Genomic DNA, 13,099 nt, shown 5'->3' on the forward strand with positions numbered 1-13,099 from the left:
TTTTTCAAAGTTTAAGAATTCTCAATGAAAGACGAGTTCTTCATGAAGAGTAAACACTGAACTTTCAAGAAAGTGAATAAAACCTCTGGCTGAAAAAAAGACAGCAAGAGACCTATTAAGATTACGACAGGTTGCCGTCTTAATAAAGAGACGTGTAAAATTATTTTCATATCAGATACTCTATAGGGATAATTAAAAAGAGTTTTTGAAAACAGCATGTCATAGATGAACATGGAATATTATTTAGAGATAAAATCTGTTTTGAAAAATACAAAAGATACACACATAAGAAACTCTCAACGAAAACAAAGCAAAAGAAAATTAAAGCTTTTTCATTCAAACCATCCTGCGATATCTTGCTTGAGATCTATATCAAAGTTTTCAAACTGTCGTGCTGTGATTCACTTGGAAAGTGAATGTACCTTCGCCCGGGTTGACCCATGCCTTGTGAGGGGAACTGGGTACCATCACTCTAATAAACAAGTATGGGGAGTATGCCAGGCATTGCAACTAGCGATGCTCATAGGTTCAACACCTGCGAAGATGTATGTCCTCCCGTGTAGTTCGAGTATCGTCGTCTGTACACTCAAAACGAACGCGAGCGCAGGGTTAGCAGTATCTGGTAAGCGTGGCAATTTCCCTCTCCTAGGGTAGGTATCTATCCTAGGGATAGGCCCCATTCCGGATGATTCGGAGGGTTCACTTTTTATCACGCATAGACCTATACAAAACATCTTACATTTTAATTTTTGAATCAGCTAAGAGTCTACAAGTGATATAGAGACGATAAAAGAGTTTAACCAAGACATCAAAATTACAAGTTCATATCCCAGAGTGCACACAACCCCTAAAATGACCAGAGTCCCAAAAACGCTATATGAACGGTACAAAAATAATATGAACGGCTCAACTATTACAGGCTGAGTTCTGATATCCGATTTCCTTACATCACAGATATCAGGCCTGAGACTCAGCATAAAATGAGCTACAAGCTCGAATCTCTAAAAGCTGTACTTAATAAATAAAGAACTTTCGATACTCAACCAATAAATAAATTAATAATAAAAGATATTTGCTAAAAAGCAAAAACAGTTCTAGATATATGAAATATTAAGCCAATCTCATCAGTTCTCTTGAAAGTTCATTTACTATTCTAATTGAGCGGCTTTTGAAACATTAAAGAGAGTTTCAATTCATCGGTTTGGTAATTTGTGTAGTTGTGGGCAAAATCGTTGAATAATGAATTTGGAAAATCAGTTTAACAAGCAAAATCACCAGCATCACTCTACCCTAAAAAGTATTTGAATATTAAAGTAAAAAAATCATGCTTGGTCATAAACTGAATACCCTCGTACTATACAAAGGTTCATCGAGACTAACCAATTGCTTTCTTATAAGAACAAACTACCTTAAGGGAACTTATTTTGGCGAGCGGCGAAAATCTTAAAAAATTTTAATTTTGGCGGGAACTAATTTTGGCGAATAGTGAATTTTTTTAATTTTGGCGGGAACTAATTTTGGCGAATGACAACGTAAATCTGTTCTATTTTGCCTTATTTTGAGCAATTTTGATGAATTGCAGAGGTTATTTAGGCATGGAAGCAAAAAATTTAATTTTGGCGGGAACTTATTTTGGCGAGTGCGCAAAATATTTAATTTTGGCGGTAACTAAATTTGGCGAATTTCGTCTAAATTCGCCAAAATTAGTTCCCGCCAAAATAAGTTCCCTTAAAAAGGAAAACAATTTTAGGCTTAAAAAATCAATCCACGACAGCTTCAAAAGTTTACAGTAGGACGTTCTTTAAAAAAAATGACCTCGCCGCATTGGACAATCTTAATAATTGGTTTAAAGGAAACTTAAGGTCTTGTTAGACGATAACATTCGGTAACATTTTTGTGTAACATTTTCTAAAAATAGCAAATGTTGTACAAAATGTTACTGTGTAACATCGATTAACATTCAGAAACATTCAAATGTTAACGAATGTTACGCGCAGATAGCAAATCAAAAAAAAATGATTTGCTCTCGATGGTTAACATTTTGAATCAAAGGATGCCGCCATTTAAAGGGAATTTAAAAGGATACTTCAAGTGCGCACGTGTTTTTTCGCCAATTTTTCTCTCTTTTTCTCTCTTTTTCTCTCTTTTTTAATAAAAAAAATCAAATGTTACACACAAAATGTTTGCGTGTAACATATGTTAACATTTCTTGAGCACATTTTTGAAATCTTCTATTTTTAGAAATGTTAGCGAATGTTACACAAAAATGTTACCGTCTAACAAGACCTTTACTCAAATTTACCCAGACAGACAATTGCACGTTCACAGGTGGAGTGCTTAATACTTTTAGTCTACTTTAGCCTTAGGCGTACAAACTGTCGCAAGCAGAAACTTTCGCGAGATCGAAAAATTCACGCCATTTACTCTTGCGAATTCAATGAGTCTTTTTAGCGAGCCTAAGCTTTCACGAATCAAGACATGATTTTTTTTGGCCTTTTCGAGAATTTTCAAAGACATTTACATTTCGCGAAAAAGGGCTAAAATTTGTAAAAAGCTCGAAAGTTTCTGCTTGTGAAAGTTTGTACGCCTTAATAGAAAAGTCCCCCACCCGAGCAAAGTCCCTGACCACGTCGTTATGCCAAAAATATTTTATTGATCACAACTGAGGCTTTTTAAAATTTTAAAATCATAGATCACGCCAACACGCCAACAAGAAGACCCAATCACACGCTTTAATTCGAACCTCTACTTTTCGAATTTCTCTGTAGTTCGAACTAAAATATTGGTCGCCTTCGTTGGAAAGTCGTATAAAATACTTTCTATAATTCAAATCTTTCTCCGAAACTCTTTGTCTATTGAAGATTGAATAGAGAGAATCAACTGTACCTTAGAGTTAGCAATGTTCCCATCAATATAAAATCATTAGTTGTTCGCTCGGCGTAGTGTTGGAGTACTCCTTTCGTGGTGATACAGTAGTAGTTTTATTTTTATACAAAGTCTTATACGAAGCACCCTTTAACAAATAACTTGTTAATTTTGAATGAATTCAAAGTTTTCACAATCTTGTATCACAGACAAACACGATATTCTCACCATCATTGGACCCCTATCATTATTGGCAAGTTGTTTTCATTGACACTGTTTTACTAAAACAATTTTTTATAAGAAACTCATATTTTTAAGGTGAAGGTGAACTCCTTTAGACATCGAATTTCTAAGTGGTCAAAAATCGCGATATGATCGGAACTTAATGGTTAATAAGTTGATGTTTCAAAGTTATAAGATATTGAAAACCGAAAAAAATCCTTCAAATCAAAAACAAATTCTTAAAATAAAAGATATCCCTCATTTTAAGCCCCAGGACTTCATCAACTAAAATATTGAGGGTGTGAATAAAGAAAAATGGTGTTGAATTTTTTGTTTAAAAAGAACTGTAAAATTGATTGGAACTTGTTACTAAGTGCTACTAACATATAATGATCTAAATTCACAAGCTCGCTGTAAACTTAGATTCTCTACCCACATTATTTGCTGATTTCATATGTGTTGTTCAATCATATTATTGAAGTAAAAAGAATACTGGCAAATGATTCAGAAAATAGGCCCTCTAAATGGCTCTCACCAGGACAATTTATTCCAGAAAAAGCTTATTGTGTTTAAAATGTTTTTCTAAAATCAACAAGATTGAATAGATAACAAACAAACCAAACCATAGAAAGTTCGCAAAGAACTTTAAAATTACGAAGATATTAAGGCTTTTTCCGAGTATCACTGTCGACCAAACATCCAACCCATTCCTTTTCTGCTAACGGACGCTGCCAAATCAATTAGCTAAGTTGAACGTCTCCAATCTTCTATGAAAATAAAATCCTAAATTTGAATAAACCAAGGTCAGACGAAACGTAATTATCCAATTCCATCGGAAAATTTCTCAAACTAAAATGTGATCAACAAATTTAAATATTCTCTTTCAAAACTTTAAGCTTTTTAATCATTTCATTCATCAACAACTAGTAATATTTCAAAAAAATGAAAATTTCAAAGATTAACTTTGAAAATCCATTGTTTGAAAATATCGATTTTAAAATTCAGAGCAGATTTTTTTAGAGACATACAGCGCTTATCAGAGTCCTGTTTTTGCTTCAGTCTCTTAAGCTTAAATACAAAATTTAGCAGCTAGGCTAATCCCGCTGCCTTGTTAGGCTTTCAAGGCTACTCATCATTGGACCGTCAAGAATCTTTTTGATCGCCCGTCCCACTCAGACTGTCAACGAATCTTTCTAGCTTTGGTTTGTAAGGGAGTTTGTTCCTTTTGTATGAGACAGTTCTTCTCCCGAAGTTTCAAGAGATGTTCACACTCTACTTTCCAAAGAATAGCTTGTTATTCAATGTTTCCAGCAGAGAATAACGACATCATTACTCGGATAAAAAAAACCCGTTAAAGCAATTTCACAATAATTACTTACCACTTGGTCGATGCTGAAACATCGAGTCCACGAGTTGCTATGGCGACCATAAACCCTGAAAATGATGAAAACCAAGTTTATGTGAAATTCTTTTTCGGTAATGGTTTATTTTTCCTCTAGTGTAGCATGCTAGACGACAAATTTAAATAAGAGTTAGTGAGATAAAGTAAATGGCATTATTACCGTATTACACAGATTCTAAACGACTCTAGTCTATTTTTCCTTTGATCTCTGTTGCACTCATCAGATATAGTAATAGGGATTTCTACTTTGAAAGATTAAGAATTATTTGCCTGGAAAATGAGACGAAAAGTGAAAAGCGGAGAGATGTACCTCTGTATTAGATACCTCATACCATACCTTTATACTTAAACACCCTCTTCTCACAGACTCGGTGGGATTTTATCAGCCAGTTGGGGTGAAAATAACGGACCAAAACTAGATGAGGATTAACATTTCCATGTTTTTTATGGCTGTGGATTGGAATTCCATTGTATTATAGCCAGAAAATTCAGTGGGGATGGAAAAATAGCACAATATTTTACGGTGAGGACTTGCTTATCTGATTTTTCATTGGGGCCAAAAATTAGAGTATATTTTTCCACTGGGGATGATATTTAGGCCAACTTTTCCAGTGGGTCTGTAAGAAGTGGGTCTGTGAAAAGGGGGTCTGTGAAAAGGGGGTCTGTGAAAAGGGGGTCTGTGAAAAGGGGGTCTGTGAGAAGGGGGTCTGTGAGAAGGGGGTCTGTGAGAAGGGGGTCTGTGAGAAGGGGCTGTGAGAAGGGGCTGTGAGAAGGGGATCTGTGAGAAGGGGCTGTACTTTACCTTTGGAATTCATTGTTACCTTAAACTGGAAAAGTCTTCGATGGAGAAAAAACCAACAAATCTACCTACATAAAAATAAATTATGAATTTTTAAATCTGAAACTTTAACTTTTTAAGAAAGCAAATAAAAAATTTCCATTGACATAACTAATGAACTTTTATTGATTTATAAAACTAGCTCCGATTCCAGTCAAGTAAAGAATATTTTCTTCAAAGTTTCAACTTCACCATTTTTATCATTGTTTTTGTTAATGAATTATCAAAGAGAATTTAAAATCAACATTTTTCTCATTTTATGAATCGAGTTTTGATTCCGAAAACCAATTTTTTGAAACCAAATTCAAACTAACAATTAATTAAAGCCGGACCAATATCTTTCTATAAAACTCCGTAGACTTCACTTAGAAAAATATCAGCAAGCTTAAATACAAAATTTTCCATATTTATGATTTATCTTATTTTATTCCTTTATATTTTCAAAATGACGTAAAAAACATATCAATCATCTATACCAAAAATACTATACAAGAAAATTATTTTCGAATTAAAAAAGATCTCCCAAAAAAAAAGTGATTCAAAAGTGATCGTGTATCAGTGCAAATAAATAAATGCAGAAAAGTGCAATCAAAATAAATAAATTGTAAAAAACAGGATAATGAAAGAAAACAATCAGCTCTCAAAACGATTTAACCATCACACAGATTTCCCCAACTGTCAAAGGGCGTTCCATTGTTCATCTAACGTCTATACGTTTAAATAAAAGGATTTGAAGAATGTAATTGAGGCTATTCCTTAGTAAGAACCGGTCATACCAAGGGGAATTCTTTATGGCTAACTCAATGCAGGTCCAGCAAAACTTTTTATGGCCAGAATACTGACGTTACAGTGAAAACTGCAGTGAGAGTAAAAAGTGACTAGAAATGGAAGGTTGTCAAATTTGACAAAATGATTAAGACTATCGGATAGAGTGAGATGTTTTGAACGAAAAAGTGTACTACAACATAACCCTTACTTGTACGATTTAAAACACAAAATCGTGCGAGATGGATGTGCTGTGCAAGGTATTCACAGATCTATAAATTTACTGACTACTCGATAAAACATGAGATGCGTTCCAAGTGGAACCTGCTTTAACGATACTTCTCTTCGACGCATGCGCGGCTTCCACGCAAATCATGCTCAAATAACCGTCATCATCCATGTCAGCCATCTTTAAACAATTCTGTTGCCATGGATTCCAAACAACGTAATCACAAAGGTTGTTCTGTAACGAAGAAAGCAAATTCTTGTAAAGCTGAATATCAGCAGATGTAAAACGAGAAACACTCATTGACGCTTTGTTCGGTACGTCGTGCGCCTTCTAAAAGACATCATTCTGAAAAGCTTTCATTCTATAGTTACGTACTGTTTAGTGTCGAGCCACGTTGTTCGAAACTCGCACAAGCAAGAAATCTGATTGGTGAGAATCAGTAAAAATGAGACAGAAGGGGTTATGTTATTCTGGTCATGGTTAGGGTACAAAATATCAAACGATCGTATTTACAAATTCTTGTTTCAGTGCTCCAATTGAGGGAAGAAGAGTGGTGCAGGGAGGGAAGAAGAGTGGTGCAGGGAGGGAAGAAGAGTGGTGCAGGGAGGAGGGAAGAGGGAGGAAGAAGAGTGGTGCAGGGAGGGAAGAAGAGTGTGTGCAGGAGGGAAGAAGAGTGGTGCAGGGAGGGAGAAGAGGTGGTGCAGGGAGGGAAGAAGAGTGGTGCAGGGAGGGAAGAAGAGTGGTGCAGGGAGGGAAGAAGAGTGGTGCAGGGAGGGAAGAAGAGTGGTGCAGGGAGGGAAGAAGAGTGGTGCAGGGAGGGAAGAAGAGTGGTGCAGGGAGGGAAGAAGAGTGGTGCAGGGAGGGAAGAAGAGTGGTGCAGGGAGGGAAGAAGAGGTTACCTTCAGATTCTACATTTGACTAGATAGCTATTCTTCGTCACGGCATGACGTCAGAACTGGGGTACAACAGAACACTTACTAAAGATTGATTATGTGTTTCCGGTAAACATAATCTTTTAGTGAGTTAAACCATAGTGTTTGTTTTACCCTCGAAATTATTAAATCTTATTGGTTAAAAAAGATGTCACATGAATTTCCGTGGCAAAGAATCGAAAGAAGACCATCGCCACTTAACCACGTCAGTGCTTCAATACAAAGTTCTTCAGCCAGTTTGAATAATTGAAAACAAAAAATGCAATCTTTAACTCGGAAAAACAAGACCCGAGAACGTGAAAATTGTAATGAAAGTACATACTTTTTTGAGAGTGATTTTCTCTTTGTCATGCAATTGAACCACCACTACGTCAGGTGCATCTTGATAGACACGATCTACAAATCCTTCAATCTTAATGACGTCATTTTCTTCTATTGTTAGTTGACCTCCTTCTGTTTTGTCCACATAAGTTAATCCATTCAGCCCTGTAAAAAAAGAAATCCATTTATGGGTAAGGATTCATTTTTAAGAGGGTTCGAGGTTTCTCATCAGCCGTCTACGAGTCGTATAGTTAATTAGAGACGTCACTGCGACGGTTAAAACTGCCGAGACACTGATGTGTGACTTTTAAATGGAGGCGTAAAATATGCATAGACAAGTTTAAGCTTATTCACTTTCGCATCATTCAAGATGAATTTCGCAACCAACACATACATAGCCCAATCACCGACAGGACAGAGTTATTGCAAACCTATCTTTTCCAACGGAATAGATTGGCAGGGACAAGGGTGCATTAAAGCTTCAAAACGAATGACAAAAACAATTGAGAATCGAATCCAGACCTCTTGACGTCAGTCAAGATGGATAGTTCGTACTGACCAACTTTGAAGTGATTGTAATATATTGTTTAAGATTGTAAGATATTATAGGTTCATCGTTATGATATACAAAACATGTTCATAAAAAAAACTAGAAAAGCTTTATTAATATTAACGGCTAAATGAGGAGGGTCACCATTCAAGTGAACAATAATAATATTCTTAGTATGGAATCATTGTCGTTCGTATTAAATGTGGACTCAACGAAACAACGAAACAGCTAAATACGTTCAGCTTTGGCGTTGGTGAGAGGAGATCATCTGAATTTGAGGTCGATTAACTGTTCACAATTGATACCACGGCATGTCGCCCTTGATGGGCGTGTCATTAAACCGTAATTCTGTTCACACGTAAAATACCGGCGCCCTTCAACTGACCCGTCGTTCTTCCCGTAAGGCTTTCTCAATTCAACGCCCAACCAAACGCCTTTGGCGAATTCAACACGTCCAATGAATCTAACTAAACCAAGTTGTCCATTAAGATAAACACTCATCCCCGTCTTTAAAGTGAAGTTAATTTGAGCGCCCAAGGTTCGGTCAAGTTTTTGGTGATTTCTCTTCGGTTGGCTGAGCTGTTGAATGTTTGCACTAACACCAGGATTGATCCTGGAGTGTTTACGTTTTTCATTTGATTTTTGTTCACTCTCTTCAAGTGAGTCTCGGTCGTTCTCCTCTTCAATGTCTTCTTGAGGTGTAATGGACTTCAAATCTAATTTCAAGAATATTTTCTTTTTCTCTCCATCTCCCTCAATCCGCTTCTTCATTTGAAATTTTTTGATGGTGTTCGGTATTTCGATTGAACTACATTCTTCCTCGATAACCTCCTCTATCCTTTGTATCTGAGGAAGTGGAGCGAATATACCACGATCAGGCTCACATCGAAAGTAACGAAAGTCTCCTACCGAGCCATCATTTTTCCCAACGGGATCTTCAAGTTCAACGCCAACCCAAGTACCCGGGGAGAACTTTGTTGGTCCACGGTATCGAACAAATCCGGTCTTCTGACCGGCAACAATGACCTTTTCTCCAAGCGTCAAACCAAACATTGCAACATTATCGAAGGATGCAGATGTGTTCGCAGGTACTGGTGACGCGGGAGGAGAAGGAGAGACTAGTAAATAGTCTACATCAAATTTCTTGACTAGCGTTAACGGCGTAAAAATACCATGGTTCGGTTTACATTGGAAGTATTGCACCCCAGCCACACTACCATCATTTTTAGCAGTCTTTTCTTCGAGTTCTATACCGCCCCATACACCTGATGCAAATTCAGTTGATCCTGCGAATCTAAGTAATCCAACTTTGCCAGCAACAATAACCCGACTATGTAAATCTAACCCTAATGCTTTTAGTACGGCGTGGTTTAAATTCTGTTTGAATTGTGGATCAATATTTTGCATAGCTACAGTCAGTTCATCTCTCATGAGTGAAGCGATCTTCTTTACATCTTCATTTTCAATTTCGTCTTCATTGGGTATGTAATCAATCGGTTTCTTCCCACTTTCATCCACAAAATGAGGATTGGAACTGTTCTCAAGTAGCAATGAAACAGATTTGAAGCTCAGATTCTGACACCCAATATGCAAAACACTTCCACCATTATACTCCTTACAAGGTCTGTCCAAATCATTAAACGACTCGTTGTCAAGGATGACTTTCACAACAGAGTAAGCATCAAAGAATACTGCATAATGCAAAGCTGACATATCTGTCCATTGACATTTTGCATTGATCAGAATCCCTTTATTGATCAAAGAACTGGTCAGTTCAGCTGTCCTTTGAGGATCAGACATTCCATCAGCTCCTGCTTTCGCAACGTAATGCAACAGAGTCATGTCGGTCAGGTTATCTCGATCGTTTATATTTAAACCTCTTTTGAGGATTTCTGTGACGAGTAGATCCATATTTTTCTGTACTTGTGGAACCCATTGTCGTATGATGGCAAACAATTGAGCAATGCTCGTTTTAGGATCGATTATCAATCTATAACATCCTTTACAATTCGGATCCAGAAATGCAAGATTCAAGTTTTCACATTGTTTACATAGAGGTGCATCGACTGCATCGTGATTGCTCCAGGGTTCTTTGATTGGGGAGACAGGAGACGAATCATTAAGCCACGTCGTCTCATCGAATGTCATTTTCAGTGTGAAATCGACGTCGGTGAATATGGACGGAACGTCGGTGAATATGGACGGGACGTTGGTGAATATGGACAGTGACGTTGAGTTTAATTAACGAATTTTCTTCTTTCAAGGTTTATTGAGTGTGACAAAAATACTTAAAAAATATTTCCACTAGACAGATTTCCAGGAGTTAAAACCACTGCATTTTGATGATTTATTTGACAATATTCTTCTCCGTGCATGATGCTTTAACTTTGAGCGATTTTCTTTTTGAAATAAACAGACTGCAAATGCTCGATAGTTAAGCTGTTTACAAATGCTACACACATCTAACAATGCTGCAAATGAGCGTAAAAATGGTTGGTGTAAATCAAAGCTTGCCGTTAATCTAAAGCATACACCAATCTCACTTCCACTTTCACATGTAACCAGCTGAGTAAAGCCAAAATTGAAACTACATAAATTTAGGTTTTTGATCGATAAAACCTCAAAGACACTAGCAGGTCACAAATAAATAGAGTAATCTTTTTTTTAATTGAGACTTTTAACAAAAACTCAAAAATCAACACCAGAATGAATAACAGCAAAAAAACTTGCTTTTCTGAAAAATAATGGATCATTAAAAAGTATCAAAAATGGAAATATAATCTTTTGAAACTTTTATCTTTATTTGAAAACCATTTTGTTCCAGTCCTTATTTTAGAGTTCTGTGAATCTCACCTTGAACTGTGGCACCAGATATTTGAGGAACTTTCAAATAAGTGTGAAAGCAAAATGTCAGATCAAAGTCACTGTCGCTTCTGTTCTCCACGCTTGCATTTAATGTCAATTCAGTCAGAGTAAGCTTGACGGTATACAAAAACGTGAATTTGAAATCCCATAATTTTCTTGTGTTTTCATTGTCAGTAAGCACCATAACAATCTAAACAGAAAAGCCAATAGTCATGTCTAAATGGAAAGGAAGATAAAAACTTTGTCTCTGGGAAAACTGACTGTTTTCATATTAAACTAAGGTTTAGGGGGGGTCTTAAAAAATGTCATGGAAGGTTGATGAGGATATACCATGGCATGATCGATTATAAAAAGCTTTCTTTCTTCAACATCTTCCAAGGGTGTGCACTTTTTGTTGAGTGGGATTTCGACTTACTTTTTCCTGACAAGGCTTTATCAAGCAAATAACATAAGTGAGCATTAAGACACGCACAACATTGACAAAAGCAACATCACTTTTAAAATAAACTACTAAGAGTTTAAATAAAGCCACTCACTGTTGCATCTCCATTCGTGTCCACTTTCTTTTCTTTCAAAACCCAATCGTTTGAGTTCCTTGCAAAACCATGCTGTGGTCTGCCACTATCCCATGGACCAAATTGTGGAAAACATAAAGGAATTCCACCTCTGAAAAACAATATTGGTATCGTTGATTGATTTTTACTATAATTTCATAGTGGATTAATTTTTGCGTGGACTAAATTTGGCGATCAGCCAAAAGTTTTGACCAGGATAAATTCGTCAAATTTAACCCCGCAAAAAATAATTCGCTTAAGGTATATTATAGATAAGGATTAACAATATCTGATCGTCAATAATGTTGCTTTTATAACTCATAAAACCAAAGGGGGTTGAGTCAGAGTCTATTGGAGTTGAATGACACTAAATACGTATGTATTTCGATCTGTCAGCACTCCAATAAAAAGACTTTGATATTTTGACGTCATACGATAAACCGACTCCTTTCATCACCTTTTTGACGTAAACGTTCCCACAACATCAACTTTCAAAACAAAATGCCCGATAACCAATACTATTTGTCTAGTTTTCTACAGTAAAAATTAATTTTGCCGAAGCTGATTGAAATGTTTGTAATATTATGAAATACCTTATAGCTTTGCTTCCATCACGTTTAGCAAGAGTGCTAACAAAAATCTTTTCTTGACCATTAATTTTCCAAGATGTAACTGTTGCACCACAAGTATGCACAGAAACTGAAGTTTTTTCATCTTTTCCATGAAATAATGTGATTTCACTCATTTTAAAGTTTCTATTTACTGTTTTATCCTGTGAAGAAAATTTGATGTTACAAGTGAGAATGTTATCAAACTTGACAAATAGACTAATTAGTTAGTATAATACACGTTTTTTATATATAAGAACAAATTATATAAGAACAAATTATATATAAAGGATTCGATGGCCAAAATATCAAGAACACTTTAAGGCTTTCTGGACTCCAAAAAGACCACGATGACGCAAAAAATCAACAAAAGAAACCAATGAAAGATCAAAGAAAAAAGCTGTAAGTGGGAAAAAATGATTGTTTGCTACTCTTGGGGATTTGCCAAACTCAAAATTAAGTTGGCAATCTTTAAATGATTTCTTAGCGCAATTGCATTTTTGAAAAAATTTTTATATTATGTATTGCCTGTTAGCTTTCTCAGTCATTTTTTTTTTTCGTTCTTTCTCGTGCGGACGTCTGCACAGCATTTCGGACTTTCGGTGCTCTGGGTCTACTTTTTGAATGTTTTTGAATGTTTGTTAATTTGTTTGGACTGTGGGTTGGTTCAGGGTTATGGAATCTGGGAGAGGCTGAGTGTTGGACCTCCTTAAAACATGTTTAAAGCCGCTGCACCTATCGCAAGCTGGGGACTCCGGATTACATTCTATTTTTGTTGTGCTTTCGAGTAGTGTTTAGTGTTTGTATTTGTGTGATTGCTGTTTTCATATTTCTGCTTAGCTATTAAACTTTATATTTATTGGTTTGTTGAAACTCGAAAAATATCGTAATAAATATTTAGAAGCAGAAAAAGCGGCAAGACAGACCTGTAACACATACTACAATTAC

General features: G+C 36.2%; 2 protein-coding genes across 2 annotated transcripts; both read right to left on the minus strand.

The window, feature by feature from the left end:
* Positions 1 to 5,768: 5,768 nt before the first annotated feature.
* On the minus strand, positions 5,769 to 12,311 carry LOC136806678 (uncharacterized). Its single transcript, XM_067063261.1, has 5 exons — positions 12,137 to 12,311; positions 11,526 to 11,655; positions 10,978 to 11,179; positions 7,576 to 7,739; positions 5,769 to 6,555 (listed from the first exon to the last, which is right to left on the minus strand). Exons 1-5 carry the CDS (start codon positions 12,286 to 12,288, stop codon positions 6,373 to 6,375), a joined length of 831 nt encoding a protein of 276 aa, XP_066919362.1. The 5' UTR covers positions 12,289 to 12,311; the 3' UTR covers positions 5,769 to 6,372.
* Positions 8,124 to 10,545, minus strand: LOC136806676 (CAP-Gly domain-containing linker protein 4-like). Its single transcript, XM_067063260.1, has one exon. The coding sequence runs from the start codon at positions 10,270 to 10,272 to the stop codon at positions 8,389 to 8,391; it is 1,884 nt and encodes a 627-aa protein (XP_066919361.1). The 5' UTR covers positions 10,273 to 10,545; the 3' UTR covers positions 8,124 to 8,388.
* Positions 12,312 to 13,099: the final 788 nt, after the last annotated feature.

Source organism: Clytia hemisphaerica, unplaced genomic scaffold (genome assembly GCF_902728285.1).
Source record: "Clytia hemisphaerica strain Z4C2 unplaced genomic scaffold, Clytia hemisphaerica genome assembly, whole genome shotgun sequence".
NCBI lineage: Eukaryota > Metazoa > Cnidaria > Hydrozoa > Leptothecata > Clytiidae > Clytia > Clytia hemisphaerica.